Source organism: Podarcis cretensis (genome assembly GCF_951804945.1).
Source record: "Podarcis cretensis genome assembly, chromosome: 10".
Classification (NCBI taxonomy): domain Eukaryota; kingdom Metazoa; phylum Chordata; class Lepidosauria; order Squamata; family Lacertidae; genus Podarcis; species Podarcis cretensis.
This window is the reverse complement of record NC_137179.1, coordinates 55,980,126-56,006,082: the sequence shown is the minus strand read 5'-3', so window position 1 is coordinate 56,006,082 and position 25,957 is coordinate 55,980,126. Positions and strand designations below refer to the sequence as shown.

At 41.8% G+C, this 25,957-nt stretch overlaps 1 protein-coding gene across 2 annotated transcripts in view; it reads right to left on the bottom strand.

The window, feature by feature from the left end:
• The window catches only part of CFTR (CF transmembrane conductance regulator), an 84,583-nt gene that overhangs the window by 28,188 nt on the left and 30,438 nt on the right, over positions 1-25,957 (bottom strand). For both annotated transcript variants that reach the window (XM_079994061.1, XM_079994062.1), the window contains 10 exons: positions 22,906-22,998; positions 21,283-21,465; positions 18,638-18,829; positions 13,983-14,077; positions 11,858-11,944; positions 10,273-10,993; positions 8,653-8,781; positions 7,556-7,593; positions 5,025-5,293; positions 2,946-3,025 (listed from right to left, as the gene is read on the bottom strand). In XM_079994061.1, coding sequence (XP_079850187.1) covers positions 2,946-3,025; positions 5,025-5,293; positions 7,556-7,593; positions 8,653-8,781; positions 10,273-10,993; positions 11,858-11,944; positions 13,983-14,077; positions 18,638-18,829; positions 21,283-21,465; positions 22,906-22,998 — 1,887 coding nt within the window. The remainder of the gene's footprint in view (positions 1-2,945; positions 3,026-5,024; positions 5,294-7,555; positions 7,594-8,652; positions 8,782-10,272; positions 10,994-11,857; positions 11,945-13,982; positions 14,078-18,637; positions 18,830-21,282; positions 21,466-22,905; positions 22,999-25,957) is intronic.

The following is a 25,957-nucleotide window of genomic DNA, read 5'->3' as shown; positions in this document are numbered from 1 at the left end:
CCCAGCAGTGTCTTCCCAACAAGGGTTTGCATCTGAGAACAAAAAGAAACTGATAGTATTTGGAGCTAAAGGTCTTGGAAATTAATAAGTGGTTTCATGATTCGCTAAATCAAGCACTCATTTAACAGTGGTCTGGAAGACATCACAGTGTTTTTCAAATGTACACCTGTACAATTATCAAAATAGGATGCAGATTCTTTTGTACAATTTTCATGGAACACTGCCAATTCATGGCTATAAATATGAAAATTGTTCTATGACGATGCAAAATGCATGTCTTTTTTGCATAATATTATCATGAACAAGGCTCTAGATTGTCCTTTATGAATCATGGATTTTGCTTTCTGGTGGAACTATTTATTCTGCGTCACCCCATGGATATTTGTCTTTATCAGGAACACATAACATCAGAACATTACTCAGGGTAATCACAGACAATCATCTGAGGCCCTTCTTTGTGTGCCTCCTCCATGAGAGGTCCAGAGAGCGGCAGCATGAGAATGGGCCTTTTCTGAGGTAGCTCCATACTTGTGGAATACTCTCATTAGGGAAGCTTGCCTGGCACTGCCATTACATACCTTCAGGCAAAAACACTCCTCTTCTCTTTGTCTAATTAAACAACCTATGGCCCTTTAAACAATGGGGGGGCTATTATTTTTGTTTGTTACTATGGTATGTATTTCTGTGTTTTTATATTGTAAATCGTTCTGTGATCCTCGGATGAAGGGCAGTATAGGAAATTAATCATTATTAATAATAACGGTAATAATTGAAGAGAAAAAGCTGCCTCAAGGCTCATCAGCAAGGAATTGATATCTTATTACAACTTGGTCAAAAAAGGCTGAAATTATTCTAATAAAGCTAAAGCTAACATGGAATCATAGGACTGTAGAATTGGAAGGGACCCCAACGGTCATTGTCCAACCCCCTGAATTGGCAGGAATCCCAGTTAAAGCATCCATGACAGATGGCCATCCAACCTGTACTTAAAAGCCTCCAAGTAAGGAGTTGATACTTACTGTGGATCCATCACAGTGAGTAATTCAGAGTTTACTTGAAGGTTTCAAGTTTTATCACCAACAGCGGATGGCATGGTGGGCCTGCACTGCTCACCTGACCTCGATCCACTTCAGCCACCGCAGCACCCCAGGATAGAGAGAAGAAGGAATGTCGTGACAGTGTGGTGTAGTGCAAACATGATGGCAGGAATGCCAGAATGGCTCTGCCATTGTGTTTGCGCCATGCCAACCTCACCACCACCACTGGACCCCTCTGTGCTGGTAAGCTGCAGTGACTCAGGCAGACAGAGGTCAGATGTAGACCCAACACACCATCCGCTAATGTTTATCATCAAGTTGGTTTACTGGGAAATCTTAACATGGTCACCAACTTTGGGTGACTGGAAGCTCTTCCATTTATGAAATGGATCAGCCTCGACCACACATTGTATTTCCTGAAATGCCGCAGTTCGGAGGCCAAAAGCTTGACAAGCCATGGAAACAGAACTTGCATTTTATGTCTTGGAAGGAAATGGACTCACCTGTCAAAGTCATAGGACTTGGCATCACTTTTGCAAATGCCAAATTAATATATGAATTTATTTCATCCAAGATGAATGCTCATTAGATACATTTTTTGTTTAACATTGGTTTTTTTCTAGGTGGCTGGTGGCCCACTCAGTTTATGAAAATAAAGCCATTGTGGAACAAAAATCTGTAAAAAAATGTATGTCCTATCCATATATTGGATAGCTCAATATCCATTATTGTCATGTGAACTGTTCCTGGCTGGTTATTATTTTACGAACTGTGTTAAGCTAGCTAGGCAGTGAAGAAGGAGGAGAAAGAGTATGGAAATCATAATGCAGGGTTGAATGGTCATCACACTTTTAACTAAGAATTTAAGAAAGGAATGTTTGGTTCAGCTAAAATATGCATCTTCATGAACATGGGGAGAACCCTACTGAATCAAACCATCTAATCTACCATCCTGAGTACAAACCGATGCTTCTAGGAAGCCAACTACCAGTGTAGTGAGGTCCTCCCTCCTTGTTGCCCCAACAACTGCTGTTCAGTGTCATAGATTGCATATAGCTATCACAACTGTCACAGAATTCCCCTTTTAAGGCCATCTGATGTACTGGTCATTCCCACATCTCGGGTCAGATAAACCCTACACACTGATTATGTGTTATGTAAATAAGGATTTTATTTGGTCTATCCTGAATTTGCCACCACTCAGTTTAATTGGATTTTTCAACCCAAGTCTCTCTCTGGGTGTGCATGCGCACTCATATCACAGAATTGTAGGGTTATAGATTTGGAAGGGACCCTGAGGATCATCTAGTCCAGCCCCCCTGCAATGCAGGAATATGCAGCTGTCCCATATGGGGATCAAACCTGCAACCTTGGCATCATCAGAAGGCCTTGTACACCTTCTTCTGGCAACTCCTGCAGCCAAGCTGGAGGCAAATGTACTGCTCTGTTTTGGACCCCATCAGCGAGGCCAAGAGGGGAGTATTGTCGTCTGGGCAATCCAAGACTTCCATACACACTGCCCAGGCTTGCACCCCAGGAAGGTCACATTGGTTTTGCTAAACAGCGGTTTGACTTCACCTCCAGAGACACACTCCATTGTCTCTTGAGATGCCAACAAGGAAGCCAGGAGGAGGATGGAATAAGCAGCTGAGCTAAGAGCTTCATGCACAAGAAGAAAAGAGCATAAAAACATAAATGGGAGAAAAGAAGAGTCATAAAGGCACAGATTGGGTGGCAAAACATTGAAAATAAGCTTTATGTACACAAACATTATGAACACTCATTTATTCTTGTTGCTTCTTATTATTTGTCTCTTTTTATTTTCTGATCTTCGTAAGTGATGGCCAGAAAACCAGAAAACAAAGCACTGTCCGCCACTCTGCAAAATATATATTTATTTTCACAAACCTGGATGAAGTCAAATATTGTAAGCGGTAGTAGGTCATCCAATATCGCTATGTCCTTTGAGAATCTGTTAAGAATTCCACCTACAGGTTGAAGAAAATGAAATGGTATAGGAGGAGAAGATTATTCCTAATATGGGCAAAGTTTATTAATATATTAACTGTACATATAACCTTTCTTAGTAGTAATAATTTCTGAGTACTTAAAAAAAAATTGTGTGAAGTTTTGGAGAAAATTTAGCACTGAACTGAAACCTACCATAAAAAGACATTTGTTTTCATATAGACAGCAGAACTTTGGCACAAGGAGACTGGTCTGAATGATCTACAGTATAAGTAAAATTTTACAAAGTACTGCCTATGTCACATTATATCATATACATGTTGGTAAAGAGGCACGCAGGCCTGCAGCCCAATGCATTACTGCCCACTCAGTATAACATTAAGAAAATGCACTTTGTATAGGGGAACATGATAGCATAAGCAAAAACAAAGTAAAATAAGGTGGCTGGAATAATGGAGCACAAATAACTACTGTATTTTTCCATGTATAAGACGCCCCCTATTTTGGGATACTCCAAATTACGAAAACATCCCTCAGCACTACCTGTGTATAAGACGAGACCCATTTTTAAACCTAATTTTTTGGTTAAAAAACCTAGCCTTATACATGGAACAATATGGTGCTTATTATGCACTTGGGAATGGGCCATAGTTCCCCCCCCCGGTATAAAAGGAGTAACTGGAGAGAAAAGTGACTGGTTTGGTAAGGCACAATCCAAATGCCAGGTCTACCATGCTAGAGGGGGCTTGGATGAGGTGGTGATGTCATTCTGCCCTGTACATGTGTTAAAACTCTTATCCTCTTTTTTACCTGGCTGCCCTAATTTAAAAGTTGCTACCCTAATAGTGGACAATGACCCTCCTTTGCTCCCCTAAATTAGATTTTTCTGGAGTTGTACCCTGCCTATCCTAAACATGTTTATTCAGAGGTCGTCTCTTTTGACTCGAGCAACGGTTAAATTCAAACTCAGTGTGTTTAGGACAACTGTCGGAAGTTACACTGCATTCAACAAGGCTTCCTCTCAGATGTGCGCTGACCTAAATAGCTTTCAACCCAAGTACTGTATTCTAGACTAGAGCATGGGTAGGAAAACTAAGGCCCGGGGGCCAGATCCGGCCCAATCGCCTTCTAAATCCGGCCCACGGACGTTCTGGGAATCCGTGTATTTTTACATGAGTAGAATGTGCCCTTTAATTTAAAATGCATCTTTGGGTTATTTGTGGGGCCTGCCTGGTGTTTTTACATGAGTAGAAAGTGTGCTTTTAGAGTGGTACCTCAGGTTAAGTACTTAATTAATTCCGGAGGTCCATTCTTAACCTGAAACTGTTCTTAACCTGAAGCCCCACTTTAGCTAATGGGGCCTCCTGCTGCTGCTGCACTGCCGGAGCACGATTTCTGTTCTCATCCTGAAGCAGAGTTCTTAACCCGGGGTTATATTTCTGGGTTAGCGGAGTCTGTAACCTGAAGCATATGTAACCTGAAGCATATGTAACCCGAGGTACCACTGTCTTTTAAGGTTACAGTGGTGCCTCGCAAGACGAAATTAATCCGTTCCGCGAGTCTCTTCATCTTGCGTTTTTTTCGTCTTGCGAAGCACGGCTATTAGCGGCTTAGCGGCTATTAGCAGCTTAGCGGCTATTAACGGCTTAGCGGCTATTAACGGCTTAGCGGCTTTAAGAAAAAGGAAACAAACTCACAAGAACTTGCAAGACGTTTCGTCTTGCGAAGCAAGCCCATAGGGAAATTCGTCTTGCGGAACGACTCAAAAAACGGAAAACTCTTTCGTCTTGCACGTTTTTCGTCTCGCGAGGCATTCGTCTTGCGAGGTACCACTGCATTTGTGGGGCATAGGAATTGGTTCGTTTTTTGTTTTCCCCAAAAAATATTGTCCGGCCCCCCACAAGGTCTGAGGGACAGCCCTTGCTGAAAAAATTTGCTGACCCCTGTAATCTAGAGTAACTGAAAGGAAGCTGATGGGCGAGGTGACATGTGCCACAAAGGGAGTGAGATGGTCTATACCTGCTTTCAATGTGTTGAAGGAAGACATGGGTGCCTGAAGAATGGCATGCAGCATCTTGCGGTGAAGGGTTTTAGAAACCGAGATGAGAGTATGCACCAGGGGTAGGCCTCGAAAAAGGCCCAAGGCAAGTAAGGTATCAGCCACTCCCACATAAATGTAGAAGATGTAATAGCCGCTAGTCTCCGTAACGATGACTGCATAGCCTTCCACATCTTGGGAGGAAGCATTTCTTGCCTGTGTTGCATTTCGGCTATCTGAAACAGACAACCTATTGAAAACAAAACAAAGCATAGACTAATGATCAATACAGGTCTGAGTTAATTCTTTGTTGTAAAGTTGGGGGCAGAAATCGGAACTTCTGATCTACAGAAAATGGAAAATGAATATTTGGTAAAACAATAATAATAATAATAATAATAATAATAATAATAATAATATTTCTTTATATCCAGCCCTCCCCAGCCAAAGCTGGGCTCAGAGTTGCTAACAACAGTAAAAATAGCACATTTTACAAAAAAATCACAGTCAATTAATTGAAATACGTTCTAAAATCAATTCAGAATCAAATTAATGGCATCCATTGGGCTAGAGTTCTGTGAGGATTACAGCAGGAGAGAGGGGGTCAGACTGTGCCTTGGCCAAATGCCTGGTGGAACAGCTCTGTCTTGCAGGCCCTGCGGAAAGATGTCAAGTCCCATAGGGCCCTAGTCTCTTGTGACAGAGCGTTCCACCAGATCGGGGCCACAGCTGCAAAAGCCCTGGCTCTAGTTGAGGCCAGCCTAACCGCCCTGTAATTTGCAATAGTGGTGAGGAGAATGTCGATTTCAAGGAAAGTGTTTTAAGTTTTTGCTGTGGCAAAGTATATTCATTCTCACTTGCCTCTTTGTGTGAAAGGCAGAGAAGGGATTGGGTATCAATAAAAAGGTATGCAGTGTTGCAAGCCCCACCCACCTTTGGCTCTGCCAATCATTTGCTGTGACTCCCAATTGATATTTCGCATGGGTCAAAAAATCTTCACAGAAAAAGAAAGATTGGACATGATAATGAATTTCATATAAGGCTAGGGTGCTTTGAAAATTGTTGCCTTGCACCAGTGGCATAGCGTGGGGGGTGCAGGGGGGGCCGGCCGCACTGGGCCCAACATCTGGAGGTTAGGGGGCGCAAATCCACGGGTTAGGGGGCACAAATCCACGGGTTAGGGGGCGCGAATTACTTGCCTTGCCCCGGGTGCTGACAACCCATGCTACGCCACTGCCTTGCACACTGCTGCTTCAGAAAACTAGCTTACTGATAAGCATTTGCTAAGGGACGCGGGTGGCGCTGTGGGTTAAACCACAGAGCTTAGGACTTGCTGATCAGAAGGTCGGCAGTTCAAATCCCCATGACAGGCTGAGCCTCCGTTGCTCAGTCCCTGCTCCTGCCAACCTAGCAGTTCGAAAGCACATCAAAGTGCAAGTAGATAAATAGGTACCACTCCGGCAGGAAGGTAAACGGCATTTCCGTGCATTGCTCTGGTTTGCCAGAAGCTGTAGGCTGGCTCCCTTGGCCAATAAAGCGAAATGAGCACCGCAACCCCAGAGTCGGTCACGACTGGACCTAATGGTCAGGGATCCCTTTACCTTTACCTAAGCATTTGCTAAAAATGCAGGTACATCAAAAAATGTTGATCAATGTTAGAACTATTTTGTTGGCATCCATCTGTCTCAAGAGACAATGGAGTGCACCTCTGGGGGTGAAATTACCGGTAAGCTGCTGGAGATTCACAGTGCTTGCTGAGGCTGCAGAGGCCAGTAACTTGGAACTGCTGCCTCCTGTATTGTTTTCGTGGTGTTAGCAGCACTGAAGTAATCTCTCTGAGGCGCAAGCCTGGACCTTATGTATGGAGGTCCTGGGTTGTCCAGACAACAGGACCTCCCACCCACTCTTGGCCTTGCAGTTGCTGTCCAAAGGAAAGCCGAGAGATATGTTTGGCACCAGCTTGGCTGCAGGAGTTGCTGGAAGGAGGAGTGCAAGACACTATCCCACTGTCTTAGGGACTCCACTCCAGAGTGTAGGGTTTGCTCCTTCTTCCAAAGATGTCCCAAAAGACAGGGAAAATGTTTTTCCCCTCTGGGTTTATTCCCAAAGCCTTTCTCACAAATGAGTAGAGCTCATAATAATAATATGAGTAGAGATCCTAATAATAATAATAATAATAATAATAATAATAATAATAATAATAATAAATTTTATTTATACCCCACCCTCCCCAGTCAGAGCTGGGCTCAGGGCAGCTAACATCAATAAAATGTCAGTAAAAACATAATAAGAAAAAAAGAGAAAGAAAAAAACCCAATTTAAAATACAGGTTAAAATGCAATTTAAAATGCAGCCTCATTTTAAAAGTCAAAACCATAAGAGGAGGGAAACATAAGGGTCAGACGGAGTCCAAACCAAAGGCCAGGTGGAACAGCTCTGTCTTGCAGGCCCTGTGGAAAGATGTCAAGTATATTTTATATACTTAAAATAATATAATACAATAAACACTCACTTATTGATAATCAATACTCCAGCAAGAGAAGCAGCCACCTGCAAATAAGAAACACATAGTTAATTGTCTGTCATCATCATTTCCTGTTATTATCTTGCTCTTTTTGCAAGAAGTCCAAGATGGCATACATGTTAAAAACATAACAAGAGCCCTACTGGATTAAACCAACAGCCCATCTAACCCAGAAACCTGTTCGTATAGCAGAGAAACATATGTCTAGGGAATTTTGGGAAACACAGGGTATGAAAGGAATCTAAATAAAATGGTAGCGCATGTTTAAAGCAACTTCCTATTTTTATCTAATTCCTTTGTGTATGTGTTAATTTTCTTTTCACTTTTAAAGTTTACCAGTTTATATTTTATCAACCTTATTTTTACCCTCTGTTTTCTTCCTTAGTTTACAGTGCAATGCTACCAATGTCTTAGAAGAAACACTGTGTTAAATAGAGCATGCAGAAAGGTAACTGTTAGTAGGATCACACCGTTAATTTCACACACACTAACAGGTTTTGGGGTTTTTAGTAAATTATGGGTCAGACTAGAACATATTTAATCTAGAATATTAAAGGTTTCCCTCCTCCACCTCAAATTTTAGAATTAATTGGTATCTTCCCCTAAATGGTTGAAGTGGGTAATTTTGTTTTCTAATGAGCCATGCTACAGCCTGATTGCTCAACTCACAATGCCTGAACATGCATGGAATACTGTGAGCATGTTCTGTTATGTCTCTTGCTGGTACTTAATATGATGAAAATTCTTAGAGTTGACATGGTAATGTAACTGATCAATATCAGCCAAGAGTGTAGTTTCCTTGTGAGCAGTGGCGGAGAGCAGGTGGGGGCGGGCATGGCGCGCATCCCGGGGGCGTGGCGCGCCGCCCACAGGGGCGTGATGTGCATCCTGGGGGCATGGCACCCAGCGCAGGGGGAGCAGCCGCAAGTGCCCCCCTGCACTTCGCTTCCTCCACCAGTGCCTGTGAGTTAGGAGTGCCAGTGGCTCCCTTCTACTGCTATCACTATGAAAAGAGTTATGCTAACAGTGCTTTCATTTATAGTAGCTTAAGCAGAGTTAAGTTAAAATAGAGTTAATATACTTACCTCAATTAGAAAAATAACTACACATATAATTAACACAATAATCAACTTTTTGTGGACAGTAATATATCTGAAGTATGTATTCCATGTAGTAACAGCATTCATGGTCTCTGAATCCTCACAAAAATATTCCTGGAAAAAGAATGGACAAGAACACAATGAGAACCAGTGCTTTCTTTCTGGAAAAATAGGTGTCGGTACTCACCATGAAGTTGCTACAGTAAGAGCCACACTTTTTAACAACAAAAAGAGGTGCTGTTACTCCGTACCCTTGAGTGCCCCCTGAAAAAAGCACTGAATAGAAGTATCTGAGTAACATACAGTGGTACCTCAGGTTACATATGCTTCAGGTTACATATGCTTCAGGTTACATACTCCGCTAACCCAGAAATAGTGCTTCAGGTTAAGAACTTTGCTTCAGGTTGAGAACAGAAATCGTGCTCCGGCAGCGCAGTGGCAGCAGGAGGCCCCATTAGCTAAAGTGGTGCTTCAGGTTAAGAACAGTTTCAGGTTAAGTACGGGCCTCCGGAACGAATTAAGTACTTAACCCGAGGTACCACTGTAATCTTTCATTGGCACCTTATTCAAAGGAATGAGAGCTGACAATTGTTGAGATGGGTATAAAACTTTTTAAATTTCTAGCTGTCTTCTAAACAATATGATATATTTGAAAATTCCTGACATCTCATTGTTTTTGGATGTAAAAATGGCATCGGGGGGGGGGATTTTTTTCAGGGAAACCCTGGATGTATGGCAACGCGACGGAAAAAGCAGCTCCAAAAGCTTAAAAATCAGTATTTTGGGGGGAGGTTTTTGCGTGTGCCAGGAATTTAACTTTTCTGAAAGTTAAATTCAATATGATGCTACAATATGATGCTCACACAATAAGATGCTTAAGAATATTTGCCCAGTCTATTTCTTTGCATTCATACTTCTAACTTTTTTATTTAAAAAAACCATTGAGGAGCTGCAATGAAGGAGAAGATTTTGACAATATCTGGCAACCGCTGGTTATTGTACAGATGTTGGATAAGTATTTTTTTACTATTTTAAGGATGTGTTATGTTCACCATCTGGATACTTGGTTGTAATAATTTATAATTGCATAGTACACAATAAACAAAGCACTGCTGTGCTCGCTGAAGCACAGCCCAAATGTAATCTTTGTACTTTGATTCAACAATAGTACTACTCAAGTCTACTCGCGTTCAAACAATGCATGGTTGTGGGGAGTGGAGCCACACATACCATCCGACCTGCAGCCCTTCATGTGTTCTTTGAATGTGAGTAAATCCAACACCTGAGTAGGACTATTACCGTGAAAATAATCTCCCTGAGATCATTAATTACATTTTCAAATGTGAAATCAAAGGGGTATGTGATACAAGAAAGCTCTACTGGGTGTTCAGTCATAGAGGACCATGTTACGTAGATACTGGGAACTAAAGCCTATCTAACAATCTTACAGAAGAGCAGCCATGTTAGTATGTTTGCTGATAAAATAGTCTTTCAGCAATGTAAAAGAGTAGCCGGGTTATTATGGGATAAGCTTTCACGGACTACATTTTATGAGGTGGATGGTATATAAATGCACATCCGCCAACAGTAATTTGAACCACGTACCTTTAAATCCTCTTCATTAAGCTCCTCGCTTATTTCTGCCACACTGTCCATAGACAAGCGCCTGGCATAGATATCTGTCTCGCAAGACGGGTGGGCTACTGACATTTTACGTATGGATACGTTGCCCTTTTTGTAAAAACTCTGACGTTGGTGAACTGATGTTCGGGTCATCAAGTTAAGCACCGACTGTCTTCTATGTTCTCTAAACGTGGGTCCTGCGTTGATCACATTGCTGCGCGGCAGAATTGCCTCTCCTTGTTCAGAGTCCGGTACCAACGAAAACCTTCTTTCTATGGGTTTCCCAAGGCCTTCTTCTATACCATTGACCTGCAATGGAGTTTTTTGCATAAAGGAGAACTTCCTGCTAGAATTCAGCGCATTCATGACCGAGTTCTTCCTTTTTTCCACAAAGTTTGAGGTCTGTTTAAAAGACGTTCTCTTCATTTCGTTTGGTGCGCCCATGCCGTCGCTACCAATAGAAAGTCTCCGCAGCGTTTCGCTCAGAATGGAGTTCCTTCGATCTGTGCTGAACTGATCAAAACCATCAAATCCCATCAGCTCAGAGCTAAAGTTGGGTCTCTGACCCTGGAGTTCAGAAAAGGTCCCGTAAAAATAACAGCTTCCTTCGTGTAAAATTAGTATCTTGTCTGCTATTTTCAAATGTTCCAGCTTTGATGTAACAAGTATTCTAGTTTTATTGACGATAAGTTTGCAAACACAGCTTCGCAAAAAGAAGGGGGGGGGAACAATTAGAGATTTCAAGGAGGGTGATCATTGCTCATTTCTGTACCTCATTTTCTGTCCAATTTTGCTGATCTTCTTTGAGTGCTTTCCAGCTTAAAAGCAACAACCCAGATTCATTTAGCTAAGATACAATTTGAAGAGCAAAAGAAAGCATGCCACTCAACTAATTGTGCACTGAGGACTCTAGCTAGGTATCTGAATATCATAGCCACCAGCACTGGGTGTATGGGGCACAGGGATCTCCGGCCCCCTCAATATTTTGAATCAGGGGGCTCACTCACCCCCAATATTGAGGGGGCGACATCCCCTACCACCCCTGGGGCACCCTCCATGTGCTCCAGCCTCTGCCTGTGTGTTTTGTTTTTTTAAGGCTCAGTTAAACTATTATTTGCACACAAACATAGATGAGAAGTGTGTTCTTTTAAATGTCATTAAGTGACTGATAACAGCTAAGGTGAGGTCAGCAAACCAGCACAAAGGCTTATAGCACGTCCTAGGATGATCTACAGAACTACTGAAATTCAGACTAAGAAGCTTGGAATGATCATGTGGATTTATTGCAATCCAATCAGTTACAATATCCATAGAATAATGTGCATTTCATGATGTTCTGAACCTACCTAAACCTACTCCTAAAAGCATTAAGCATTTGAACTATCAAATTATACAATAGAAAATCTGTTTCTTGGGTTTGCATGCTGCTTTGCACAAATTCTTTTGCATTACGTTGGCATAATACCCTGTGTATTTATTTATTAAATAAGCAAATTTTATTTATTAAATTTATTTATTTAATAAAATTTATTTATCAAACAAGCAAATATGTCAAAATATACTATACCTTTCAAATATTTCTTTCTCTGTTAACATGTCTAGATAACCGAAAGGGGAATCCAAGAGATATAAATCAGCATCTTTATATACTGCTCTAAATAAAGGACATAAAAATGAAATTAGCTTCCATTAAAAGTAAATGCTAACATTTAATTTATATTTGAAATGTTTGATCAGAATATTTTTCTGTTATTATATGCAATATAAAGATCACCCAGGGAATCCAGTATTGCGATCATGTAGGCTTTATAATCCACCATATTAACATTTAATTTCAGGAAACAATTACAACCTGAATTTTTGAACACCATGGCGCCTCTGCTGCAGCACCACCGGACCTGCCTTCATCTGCCCCAGTGGCAACAAAATATGTTTCTCGCATAATGGTTCCACAGCCACAGCAGGCACTGTAACCTTCCAACAGTTTAATTTCACCCCCAATGACGCATTCTTCTGTTGTCTCCCAAGACAGACAGATGCCAGCAACAACCGATACCAAGCACTTATCCATTGATAGGACACATAAAAACATGGTGCTTTGCTTGGATCTTAAATCCTCAGTGATTAAATTTGAATTTTGCCATTATTGGTGAACACGGTGGCGATCATGTTTCTCCAGAATAAGCTCAAAATGCAAACAAGAAGTAAATTAGCCCATGACGGTGCTGTAGACATATTTTCTATCTATGTGATTAAAGAGGTCCCATATAAATGGTATCTACATGTTATACTGGATGCAGTTGGTGCTGTGGACTTGCCGATCAGAAGCTTGGCGGTTCGAATCCCCGCGACGGGGTGAGCTCCCGTTGCTCGGTCCCTGCTCCTGCCAACCTAGCAGTTCAAAAGCTCGTCAAAGTGCAAGCAGGAAGGTAAACGGCGTTTCTGTGCGCTGCTCTGGTTCGCCAGAAGCTGCTTAGTCATACTGGCCACATGACCCGGAAGCTGTACGCCAGCTCCCTTGGCCAATAAAGCAAGATGAGTGTTGCTATCAAAGGGTTAAAAGGTAGCAGAAACGCTCTAATCACTGAGCAGCTGGAAGTCATTAGGCTTCCAGGATCATGAGTTTGTATAAATAGTCTCCTGTGTGTTTGCTCCTTCCTTCTCCCCTTTTGGGCGTATCTGCTGATATGTGTGGTTCGTCGCGGGGTTTTTTGTTTTTGTAAATAAACCTTTCTTTGAGTTCCAAAACCGCTTGCTCCAAGACTCCTCTTTGAAAAAATACTGCCTCTCCTGCCCTTCTTAAACTGCTGCGCGAAATGCTCTGCTGTAATGGGACTTGAGACGATGGAAGCGCACCGGACATTTACTTTGCATTAAACTAATTAAAGTTTAATGGGACAATGAGCACCGCAACCCCAGAGTTGGTCACGACTGGACCTAATGGTCAGGGGTCCCTTTCCCTTTACTTACATGTTATACAGGGGAAGGATCTCACTATTCCAGCTCTACAATTCTATTATTCTATTTCAGTTCTCTTAGTTTAAGTCGTATAACCCTCATCTGAAAGCTGCCACCTATTCCTGTAGTGTATTACTTCAGTTGAAATGGGAGCATCACCAACAATTCTAGTTTAAATGAGGACTGTGTTGCTAGCAACAACTCTGTGCTAAAACCACTACCTCCCATGTCTTTCCCATAAGTGCTGAGGAAATGCCTGACTGAGCTTGCAATGGGAGTAGTTGCACTAGTGAATAATGCAATGCTGAAAACTTTGGGCAGACATTGCACCCATTTTCAGAGGCAGGGATGACTTCAGACATTATAATAATGGGAACCTGAATGCATTAGCTCTTGCAGAGTGACAACTGCTAGTTACAACAGGGGAGGAAAATGGAGTGTAGGATTATTTCTGATGCCTCCCTTTAAATGTCAGAATTTTGGAAAAGGCTGGAATTTCATACTATCGAACTAGAAAGCTGTATTTGAAAACATTAAAAATTTAGCAGCAATTTTAGGCACCAGAAGTTTTTCAATTAGTTGTAAGAAAGCAACAAGGTTCTGAATTTATAAAACCAAATCCTTACCTTGCATTTGAATGTGAGACTTCCATTAATCATGAGAAATTGCATGCTGATAACAAAACAAGTATGGGCTGTATTTATTAAAAACATCATACAATTATTTCAATTCACCTGGCAAGAGAGATCCTGGCTCGCTGGCCACCACTGAGAGTGATTCCACCTTCTCCCAAAACGGTATCATCTTTTTCTGGAAACTTTGAAATGTCCTGTTGAAACATTTTATAAAAGTTTTTTTTTCTTCAGATTACACCACAGCTTCTCAATTTATATCATATGGAGCAATTCTAAGTCATAAAAATAAGCATCTGAGGGCAAATTCACACAACTTGTTTGCCATTTTAACCAGATCTGCTTGGGAGCAATCTCTCTTTAGAGCTCTTTGCAACCCAATGGGCTCTTCAGAATCCTGACTAATCTAATCATACACAGGATTTGGCCACTTTAGAGCTCACCCCAGCTACCCATCACTTATATAGATGCCAATTGGCTCCAGTCTCCCTTCATTGCAATAACTGCTTAATTGTTTCTAGCCTATGCTTTTTTGTTATTTGGCAAGCAACTAATCCATTAGATGAGCATTCCTCTTCTCCCATTAAGCTTAGTTTATGCGGTAGCCTTTTGTGATGGACATGGCAGACATTTGATATAATGCAGAAAATATAATTTCCCAGTCATTCATTTAGTGGCATGGGACACAGTTTCTTAGCAAGCACACATGGTGGTCTTTAAGAACTCACCAGCTTCCATCCTGGTGGCTGGTTGCTTTTAATTAAGCCCTAGAAATTATTGCAATCTCTATTTGACTGGTATTATTTTTAATGTACATTCTTGGGTGAGGATCTGTATTTCATTTGGGATAAGACTTCCAAAATTTTAAATACTCCCCCCCCCCAAACACACACTTTTAGGGTAAAATAGCTTGCGATGTTCGCACCAGAGTAATAGGAGATCATCATGCACAGACTAATAGCAGACAAACGAGCACTGCCCATATTGTGTTTCCTCTGGGGTAGATAACAGCACGTGTTGCTTTGCTTTCTTCCTTGCAGCTCTGCAGTAGAGCAGAGAGGACCACATGCACAATGCTACGACTCTTACCAGCTCTAGACCATGAGACAACCCTCGTACCTTTAAAAATTCCCTCTGCTGCAGGAAAAATCCATTGCACTTTTGAGTAAATTATCTAAAGCAGGGGTCAGCAAACTTGTTTAGCAGGGGGCTGGTCCACTGTCCCTCAGACCTTGTGGGGGGCCAGACTATATTTTTTTGGGGGTGGGGGGAGAACGAATTCCTATGCCCCACAAATAACCCAGAGATGCATTTTAAATAAAAGGGCACATTCTACTCATGTAAAAACACGCTTATTCCCGGACTGTCTGCAGGCTGGATTTAGAAGGCGATTGGGCCGGATCCGGCCCCTGGGCCTTAGTTTGTCAACCCATGATCTAAGGCTAATTGTTCTGTAAGACGTTTATCCCCTTTTTCTGCCCTACATTTGTTTTAGTTTCATCTTTCAGTCTTTGGGCTCATTATGCTCAGCTGGATTTGATTAGGTGGTCAACTACTAAGACAAATACGCTACCAGCAATTTAAACTCTGGTTTGCTTTGTAAATAAACAAAATAATCCTGGGCTTCCTTCAGTTTTTCTCTTTCCTGATTCTCTAAACATTGCTTTGGTTATTTTCTGAATGTTTTTTCCCCTCCACAGTTTCAGCATTAATTTCACTGTGGGTACTTAAGCTGGAGACAGTAGTCTAGTCTGTTCTGTAAGCTGTTGGGACTCTTTTGAAGATAACCTGCTTATCTGACAAACTTAACTATAAAATACCCATAAGGACAAAAGCAAGTCTCATATTTCCTCTGATCACCGACAGTGAGAGCCATATACAAAAGGAGAGTCCTGTTAGCATCCAAATCAGAATCCCAATCCTAGTCAGAAGAAAAAAGGCCTTCTTATGTTCACTGGGACTCGATATATGAAGTCTAACAGGGACGCGGGTGGCGCTGTGATCTAAACCACTGAGCCTCTTGGGCTTGCCAGTCAGAAGGTCAGCGGTTCGAATCCCCTCAACAGGGTTAGCTCCCGTTGCTCTGTACCAGCTCCTGCCAACCTAGCAGTTTGAAAGCACGCCAGTGCAAGTAGATAAATAAGTATTGCTGTGGTGGGAAGGTAAACGGCGTTTCCGTGCACTCTGGTTTCCATCACGGTGTCCCGTTGCACCAGAAGCGGTTTAGTCACGCTGGCCACATGACCCGGAAAGCTGTCTGTGGACAAACGCTGGCTCCCTCAGCCTGAAAGCAAGATGAGCACAGTAACCCCCTAGCCACCTTTGACTGGACTTAATCGTCCAGGGGTCCTTTACCTATATGCAATTTAAGGCTAATTAAGAAACATACAAAAATGAGGGGGAAGTTTAGATTGGCAGGCAAGCAGAAGACTGGCAGGCCACTCTGAGAATAGATGGTCGAACTAAATGGGCTTTAGACCTAGGTTCTCTTCCTACGTTCTTAAGGGGGAAAGTAAGATTGTGAAACAACTTTCTTGAGATATTTCCTAACTTGTATGTGGGTATCACGATTTGCCAGGTGTTCTGAGACCTTTATCAAAGTTCATCGAGGCCTTCTCAACGTCCACTGTATAGTTCTGAGGGAGAAAACTGCATTGGAGTCTACTTCTCCTTAAGCTCTCAAGCCAATCATGTTTCTTTAACGTTTCAGTTGCTCCCTTCCCACCAGCCTTGAGTACAGCTTTAAGATTGTCAAGGACTGTTCCTAAATACTATACTCAGTGCCAGACATAATGCATTCAGTGTCCCTGGTAAAATCCTGCATTTGTTTTAATAAATAGAAATATAGGTCCTTTTCTGAGGCCAACACCACAAACCTTGATGGATTTCTGGTTCCATCTCAAATATTTTTGGATAGAAAAGTACCACTAATGAGGTCTTTCAACACTGCAAACACTAATTCAGAGTACAACAAGTAAAATGTTCCACCCTGCAGAATGTGCTTCAATGTATCCTAAAAGGAATTTTCCCACCTCCTATCTCAAAACCCAGAAAGTTATGCAAGCTATTTGCTTTCTCTTCCATCTATGCATAATTGTATTTGATAAAGCTACCTCACACATCTCCTTCAATCCTTCAAGTGAAATTTGATGGTACATTCTTTGGAACGGATTGAACACTGGTCAAAGGAGATAGGGGCTATTAATGATTGGGTTTCCTGACATGAAAACTAATTGAGGTACGAATGGGGGAGTGATAGTCTGACCTTTCACTTTACCTGCACCAAGTAGTTTGCTACTTCAAATATACATACATGAGAAAGGTAATATAGGTAAAAGGTAAAAAGGTAAAGGACCCCATGATGGTTTAAGTCCAGTCAAAGGCAACTATGGGGTTGCTGCACTCATCTCGCTTTCAGGCCGAGGGAACCGGCGTTTGTCCACAGACAGCTTTCCAGGTCATGTGGCCAGCAGGTCTAAAGCGCTTCTGGCACAACAGAACACCGTGACAGAAACCAGAACGCACAGAAATGTCATTTACCTTCCTGCCGCAGCAGTACCTATTTATCTACTTGCACTGGAGTGCTTTTAGACAACAGCACCACCCACGTCCCATCAGAAAGGTAATATATGAGCTATGACTTACAGGTATGAGATGAGCAAGCTGTTCAGCATTCCATATTACTTGCTTAGTATAGCAATGTGATACATGCACTTTTACAAATGCTAGTTAATATACACTTCTGATAAAAATATTTTAAGTGCTGTTACTAGCTCTACATCTTCTGTCTCATCCCTATTCTTTTCCTTCTATTCAGACCCGGAAGATTTATAGCTTACCTGGCTGAGCCATTTGCAGGTTATGCAACACAACCTATCCATCACGAAAACATAATTTCAGGAAATTTCTGCTTTAATTATTTTGTTGGCAAAGCCTGACTTTAATGAACAGACAGACTTTGGAAGTACAGCAACCTCAAGCAAGAATTGGATTTCTACATTTTCAACAGTCATTTCAAAATTTCAAGATTCAGCCAAAGAGATAACAGACATGCATATACATTAGTATAAATGTTGCTATAACATTATTATGGCTGTTTCCTCTTAACAGAATGCATAATATTTGATTCTTAGATTTACTGTCCTAGTTATGGGACAGCTATATCTTATTATACTTAAAAATTCAGAGGGTTAGTTCTCTACAATGTAATTGAAATCAATCTTGCAGCTGATGACAGGTTCCACAAGAGTATGACACATCTCAGGAAAATATTGTCTCGCTATCCCATTCTCATTTATTTTATCATGCTTTGACTAGATGTGTCAACAACTATATTTCTCTCTCTCTCTCTCTCTATATATATATATACATGAATTTGATGCCCATATTGACTTTAACTAAATTGTAAGCCCAGTGTTGTTTTGAAATTTTAATTTTACCGGTAATTATAAATACAAGTTGCTTTATGATTTGGACACATTTTAAATCATTCACCAGTCAAGGCTGTGCAATGAGATCTAAGCAGAAGAGGACTGTACCTTGAACAGGGAAATTAAAGCATTAGGGTTCATATAGCCTTGTGCTGAATGAGGAAAATACTGAATACAGTACAGTACTAATAAATTATAAGTGCTTCTTTGAATTTTAAAAATCTTATTCAGCACTTCTTATACAGTACTACCATTAGCTATATGTACCCCTGCAGCTTTTAACCACAATCACGTACTACAAGCAAGAAGAAAATATTAAAGACTGACCTCTTCTAACTGACAGGCTTTGATGACACTCTTGTATCGGAATTCATCATAGGAAACCCCAAAGATGATGTTTTCTTTAATTGTTCCAGGCATGATCCATGATACTTGAGGGCAAAAGGAAATCCTTCCACTGTGTTTAATTTTACCTTCCAAAGGCTCCAGCTCTCCCATAATCATCATCAGGAGAGAAGTCTGTTATTGAGATTTATAATAATTAACATTCATTCTTTAATAAAGAGGTGTGTACAACAAGATCTAAGGGACGCGGGTGGCGCTGTGGGTTAAACCACAGAGCCTAGGACTTGCCGATCAGAAGGTCGGCGGTTCGAATCCCCGCGACGGGGTGAGCTCCCGTTGCTCAGTCCCAGCTCACCTAGCAGTTCAAAACCATGTCAAAGTGCAAGTAGATAAATAGGCGGGAAGGTAAACGGCGTTTCCGTGCGCTGCTCTGGTTCGCCAGAAGCAGCTTAGTCATGCTGGCCACATGACCCGGAAGCTGTACACTGGCTCCCTCGGCCAATAAAGCAAGATGAGCGCCGCAACCCCAGAGTCGGTCACGACTGGACCTAATGCTCAGGGGTCCCTTTACCTTTACCTTACAACAAGATCTAGCAGCCATGACTATTCTAAGTTTGCAACTTTGTACAATATGTTTATATCAATAAATCTGAAAGGATGGAGTTTTATGTGCATGGTTTGGCAGATTCATTCCAATACAATTCAAAATGCAAAAGGATGAAAAGTCTGAAAATCATCCTTGCAAGCTCAGAAAATAGCCTGTCAATCATAAAAGTCTTTCACATTTACAGAGTAAACCTCAATGCCCCTGTGAATCTCTGATGAGTCAGGCAAAGCATTAGGTGTAAATTAATCATAAACCCAGAGATATGACTATTTGTTCAACCTTGAAAAAGCGTAATTAATTTGTGTAACTTTTTAATTGATCCTATTAATGATTTGGCTTGGTGTGACATTTCCTGCAATACTTCTCTGTAAAACAGTACAAGAGCACAGCTAGTGATTCATTCTAGCTTGAAAGCCCTTCAGGAAGCTATTGATCCTGACTTCAGAATACACTTGCCATGGTTTCTGAGTTAATTAGTAGCTAATAGTAAACTTGTGGCACTTAGTGCACATCAAAGTGGTAAGAAATATGAGGAAATATCATACATGTTATCAAAGGTACTCTAAATGCAAGCCGCCTTCAGAAATTAGCTTCCATGCATTCCCTTCATTTTTTCTTTGAATGCTGTGAAAGCTAATTTCTAAAGGGGGTCTACTTGTCACAGAATGCCTTTAGTTAGTAAAACAGTCATAAAACTTTATTTTTAAACTTCTGCATTTCCAACAGAGGTGGGCTTCCTGTGACACAACTTGAGAACTTAGGACAGCAGTTCTCAAATTTTTATTCTGAAAGTGTGGACCAGAAAAAAAAGATTTGAGAACCACTTTCTTAGGCACTGCGGCTAAGTTGTGACTTGATGAGTTAGTTATCGAGAATAACTGGGGTCAGGGCTGGTGCAAGATGCAAAAGCAAACAAAATACCCTTTAAAGTTTAAAAACCTTCCTGCCCTTTTAAATATTGTGTAGAAAAGGTAAAGGTAAAGGGACCTCTGACCATTAGGTCCAGTCACGAACAACTCTGAGGTTGCAGCGCTCATCTCACTTTACTGGCCGAGGGAGCCGGTGTACAGCTTCCGGGTCATGTGGCCAGCATGACTAAGCTGCTTCTGGCGAACTAGTGCAGTGCCGTTTACCTTCTCGCCAGAGTGGTACCTATTTATCTATGTGTGTGCCATCGTGTCTACTTCCAGCCTATCTTTCTGCCGTTAAAAAGAATGCATCATTTAATATCACAGAATTAATCGGCTCCACTTCCGGGTGGGGATGGTTTGCGGTCAGGCCGCCTAGACTCCCACCTCAGCGTGAGGGCAGGACAGCATCCCATGTCATGCTGGGAGAGACCCCGGCCATGTCAGGTTACCAGGTGGCCAATCAGGTCGCTTGGGGGTGTGGCTGGGGCCGATTTAAGCCACGGCGTGACTCTGAGGCTTACCTTTCAGCCTCGCACCACAGATCTCCCACCCTACCACCCTTTTTTCAGGTTGTGTCACTGGCCTTGCTATGAATTTCAATTGGTCACTGTTGAGGGGCCTGGTAGGACTTTTTCCATTTGGCAAATTGGCACCAGCCACTTGGTTTTCACCTACCTCATAGCAATCGTCACAATGTTGTAAGGTTTGGCAGTTAGGCATTGGAGTAGTGATGTGGGGGGGAGGGGAGGTGCGGCCATCTGGGGAATCCAGGGGTGTGGATCTTGTCCAAAGCCTGGGGAGGGGCTAGGGCCATGCCACGACCCCAGCAGGAACCCAGGGTGCTCAAGTCGATCCACATCGGCAGGGCTCCCCCTACTGGTGGTTTACCTTTACCAGACTTCCTGCAAGGCAGGCAGGAGTCAGATATAGTCTGTTGTTGCCAATGCCTAAGCCAATACCGCTCACATTCTGTAACCAATAATGTTGTGGCCTAAATTTTGCCCGTTAACATTAACCTAAACTCTGTGTCCTTCTGTCTTTATTCTCCTGGGGGGGGGGTGGCTTGGGGGCCTTGACATTCAAATATTTCAGCAGTCCGCCATCGGTACCTTTCCTGCTCCAGTAGACCCTGCAACAGCCAGCATCTCTCCCTTTTCAATTCTGAAGTTGATGTCCTTAAGGACAGGAGTAAAATGAAGTTGGAAGTTGCTGAAGAAGAGACCATCACTAGCAGTAGATATTTTCCTGTTGCCATTTTCCTGCTGTGCTTTTGCAAAGAACTCCGCAGATCCCTGCAAAGAGGAAAAGCAAACGCTCAGAATTATAGAGCAGCAACAAGGAAGTCTCTGTGCATGCATAAATGAGTTCTCTAAAGAAAATGCTTTCATATTACGTATCTGTGTTATTATTGCATTAAAATAATTCCATATGTTCTGATGTTTGCTATTTTGAATGCAGACATTTTGGAGATGGACCCTAATTTAAAAATTGTAGTATATTTATTGTATATTCATCAAGCTGCTTGTTTGTGCTCCTTGTACAAACACACCCACCCACCCAAAAACGAACTTCTCTTCTTCCTTGCATTGAATTCCCACCCTGTCACATCACCTGCATTTAAGCAATATCGCAGCATGGTTGTCAACTATGGTTAAGGTTTACCAGATTTCCCATATCATCTGGAAATCATAACTGGAAATGGATTCTGAGTTGGAAGAAAATCTGGCTTAACTTGATGTTAACCGCTAACCTTGGTGTAGATGTATTGAATATCCACAGTTAGTCGTATATATGTTCTGATATTAATCAAGCAATTTCATACTCTATATCAAAACCTGCCCCAATCCCTCAAATTGGTATGCAAAGGTGAATCAAACTTTTTTTAAAAAAAAAAGTTATTATGGTCCATTATTGGGGTTTTCAGGGTGGAGTCTAGAAAAATGAGTGTTTTTCTTGGAAAGCTTGGATAAAGGGAGAGATGAGGAGGCAACTTCTCTTCCCTTTTTCCCACCATCTGCCTTTGTAATGAGACACTGGCATGTATTAAAAGATGCACCTATATTGCAACATCAGTCAATATTTATATACCATGTTAGTTGTATGGTGTAGTGTTGAGAGTGTTCCTCACATGGCAATTCAGCTACCTGGGTGGTCTTAGTTGGGCCAGTAGCTATATCTCAGCCTAACCTCATTGACAAGATTGTTGTGAAGATAAAGGATGGCGTCTCAAGGGGGGAGGGAACCATGCATGCCACCCTGAGCTTATTGGAGGAATGGTGGGACAAAAATTAATTAAGACACCAGATGATTTTAAGGATTTTTTGAGGTGGTTGTTTTGCACAGAACACACAAGCTGACTGGTAAAAAATGGACAGCAATATATCCTGGAATTCTTGCAACCTCCCCACCCCCCCACCCCCCCAGTAAGCTTTCCTGCATTCATATTGAACTAATTAATGCATTAGGTTTGCCATGGTTGTTTGTGGTGGGGCACTTGTCCCTTCTAAAACTATATCTGATGCAGAAATTCATCAGGTGAAGCTTTATGCAGCATGGACATAGAATAACAGCACATTCTTCACCTGCTGAACATCAGCTTGTCTTGTAGTTATTAAAGGCACATGAAACAGTTAATCTAATAATCTAATATTATTATTATTAATAATAATAAGGCAATCCTTTTAAAAGAAACACTAAGAACTCAGCAAAAACGATCAAAATTTCAGATTTACCTCATCCCAGAAGGCTGTTACCTTATCCAGTTCAAGCCCTGTGGTTGTTAAATTATATTCCAGAGTTTTGTATTCTTCTTTTTGCAAGAAATCCTGTAAATTTAATTTAAAGTTTTTCAGGCACAAATACATAAAGTACAGCATGCTAAATTCTGACCACAGAACATGTCTTTTAAAACATTCTCTTGTTCCGGCACAAATTACTTTTAATTAAAAAGAAGGCGGTTGTTAATGGGCAAAGTCTGTCCACTCCAGTGAATATTCATCTTCAGATGGAGACTCCCAATATAACATGCAAGTGAGATGGCAAGATCATCATAACTGCACATATGAACCAGCTATGTCGCCCTTTGTTTTGGTTCCTTAATGCTAACTCCCCCTCTCCACCTATCAACTTAAAGACCACCAATAAGAATTTAACCTTACACTTTTGCACTTGAATATAACTGCAGGTAGATCTAAACACAGGAAAAACCCACTATATATAAGTCAGAAATTAGATCATTTTGACAAAAGAAAAAATCTCTATAGAAAATCACGGTTTAAAATTTCCTGCTCTCTGCCGCCCTCTGGTGTTGCATGTTTATAGCACATTCAAATCATTGTTTCTTTACTAATGTAGCTGAGTCCCTCATGTAGAAAGAGGTCCTGTCCTCTATTACTCATGCAAAGGGGCAACACAAAGGCAATACAAAAGCATTTTGAATTGGGCCCAGAAACTAATTGGTGTTCTATGCTCAAACTGTCTTGGCCCAGTGAGCAACCTGGCTGCTGAATTCTACACCAGCTGAAGTTTCCAAACCATCCTCAGAGGCAGCCCCGTGTATAAGATGTTGCAGTAATCTAACCTAGAGGCTACCAAGGCCACCTGAGCCTCGAGCAACAGCAAGAGATTCAGAAGTTCAACCACCTGAGTACCCACACCTTCAGAGGGAGTGCAACCCTTTCAGCAGCAAGCAACCGCCCATCCAGCCAGCCTAACAGTGTCTCAGTCTTATTTGGATTAGGCTTCAGTTTATTTGCTGTCATCAAATAAAACAAGCGATCACTTTACATATACTCTGAAGGGGGTGCAAACTGCAAACCCATGAAGGTGCACTCAGATGGCTCCCTGCACGCTTGTAATCAGCCTTAAGGTTTATGTTTGTATCCTCTTGACAGCATATCTGAGCATATATGTAGCGCTAACAGCAGTTGGGTATTAACTATTCAACACATATTTGCAGTAATAAAGTCTTTCAGCCAAATCTTCAAACTAGGTGTTTCGGCCTGTAAATGCTTAGAATGCACAGAGATGGTGCCATTCCACATTCCACATTTCCCCCATCATTTTATCTTGGTTTAATCCTGAAATAAATGTTGAACCTGGATCTAGACATCACCTTCTAATATCTGGTTGTCACATGCCTGTCCTCAGATGCCCTTGGGCATAGCTATTTAAATAAAAATTATCGTGACAATTGTGTTTTCCTTTAATGAAATAAAAACACTTAGAAGCACCATTTCCAAAACAGAGTTGGAGCATATAATTGTTAAATGACTCAACGGCTTCTCATTCTGCAAGTCACGCCACAAAGAAAATGGTCACTTCCAGGGGTTACAGGGCAAGCCAAGGTTACGTAGGGCAGGAAAGTTTACTGTGGACACAGGCCAGCCCAAAGATTCTGGGACCCTCACTGGGGACACAACTCACCCCCCAATGGTTTGTGACATTTGTGTCACTGCTTGCAATACCATCATAATGCACCATATTGCCTTTAGTGAGTTTAAAATGCAAAATTGCACGTACTCCAAGCATTATTTTTTATTTTATTAGGGTTTACGAACTGTTTTTTTTGTTTGCTTGGGATTTTTTGTTCTAATATTTGGAGGGCAGCAGCAAATCCACTCTCTGCCTTTATGCTTTGAATGGGTAGAATGGGCCAATGCTCACCTCCCTGACTTTCTGTGTTTTCGTTTCTCTCTAATCTGTCACCTTTTTTTGTCTGAGAGCTAGGAGGGTTTTTTTTGTTGTTGTTATAATCTTATGTGCACACACTTTGGAATAAGATCTGTTGAACACAGAAGGATTTATTTCTGTGTAAATATGCACAGGATCCAGTTATACCATATATTTTTGTCGATGGATATGGTAGGGTGAGATGAGAAAAGGTTTCAGTCATGCACAGGCTGTCATTGTACTCAGAAGACAATGGGCACTGGAGGGGAGATGCAGAGGCTTGATGCTGGTCGAGGTGAAGAAAAATTGAGCTATCCTTCCCAGCTTATTCCACAGGTGCTTTCATAAACGTCATAATGCATAGTTGCAAAAAAGGAACTTAGTCAGATGTCATGATGAGAATACTCAAAAGCAAAAGGAAGATCTTGGAGGCTAGATAGTCAACATAAGTAGAAGGTAAAAGGTAAGGTAAAGGACCCCTGGATGATTAAGTCCAGTCAGAGGCAGCTATGGGGTTGCGGTGCTCATCTTGCTTTCAGGCCGAGGGAGCCGGCGTTTGTCCACAGACAGCTTTCCAGGTCATGTGGCCAACATGACTAAACCACTTCTGGTGCAACAAGACACTGTGACGGAAACCAGAGCACACAGAAATGCCATTTACCTTCCCGTTGCAGTGGTATTTATTTATCTACCTGAACCGGCATGCTTTTGAACTGCTAGGTTGGCAGGAGCTGGGACAGAGCAATGGGTGCTCAGGCCGTCGTGGGGATTTGAACTAATGATCTTCCGACTGGAAGCCCAAGAGGCTCAGTGGTTTGGACCACAGCGCCAGCCTATAATACCACCCATCTGACTGGGTTGTTGGGTAGCTCCCAAGAAAATATAGTAAAATATATACATAAGTAAAGTCCTGCTAGGGACGCAGGTGGCGCTGTGGGTTAAAGCCTCAGCGCCTAGGACTTGCCGATCGAAAGGTCGGCGGTTCGAATCCCTGCGGCGGGGTGCACTCCCGCTGCTCGGTCCCAGCGCCTGCCAACCTAGCAGTTCGAAAGCACCTCCGGGTGCAAGTAGATAAATAGGGACCGCTTACCAGCGGGAAGGTAAACGGCGTTT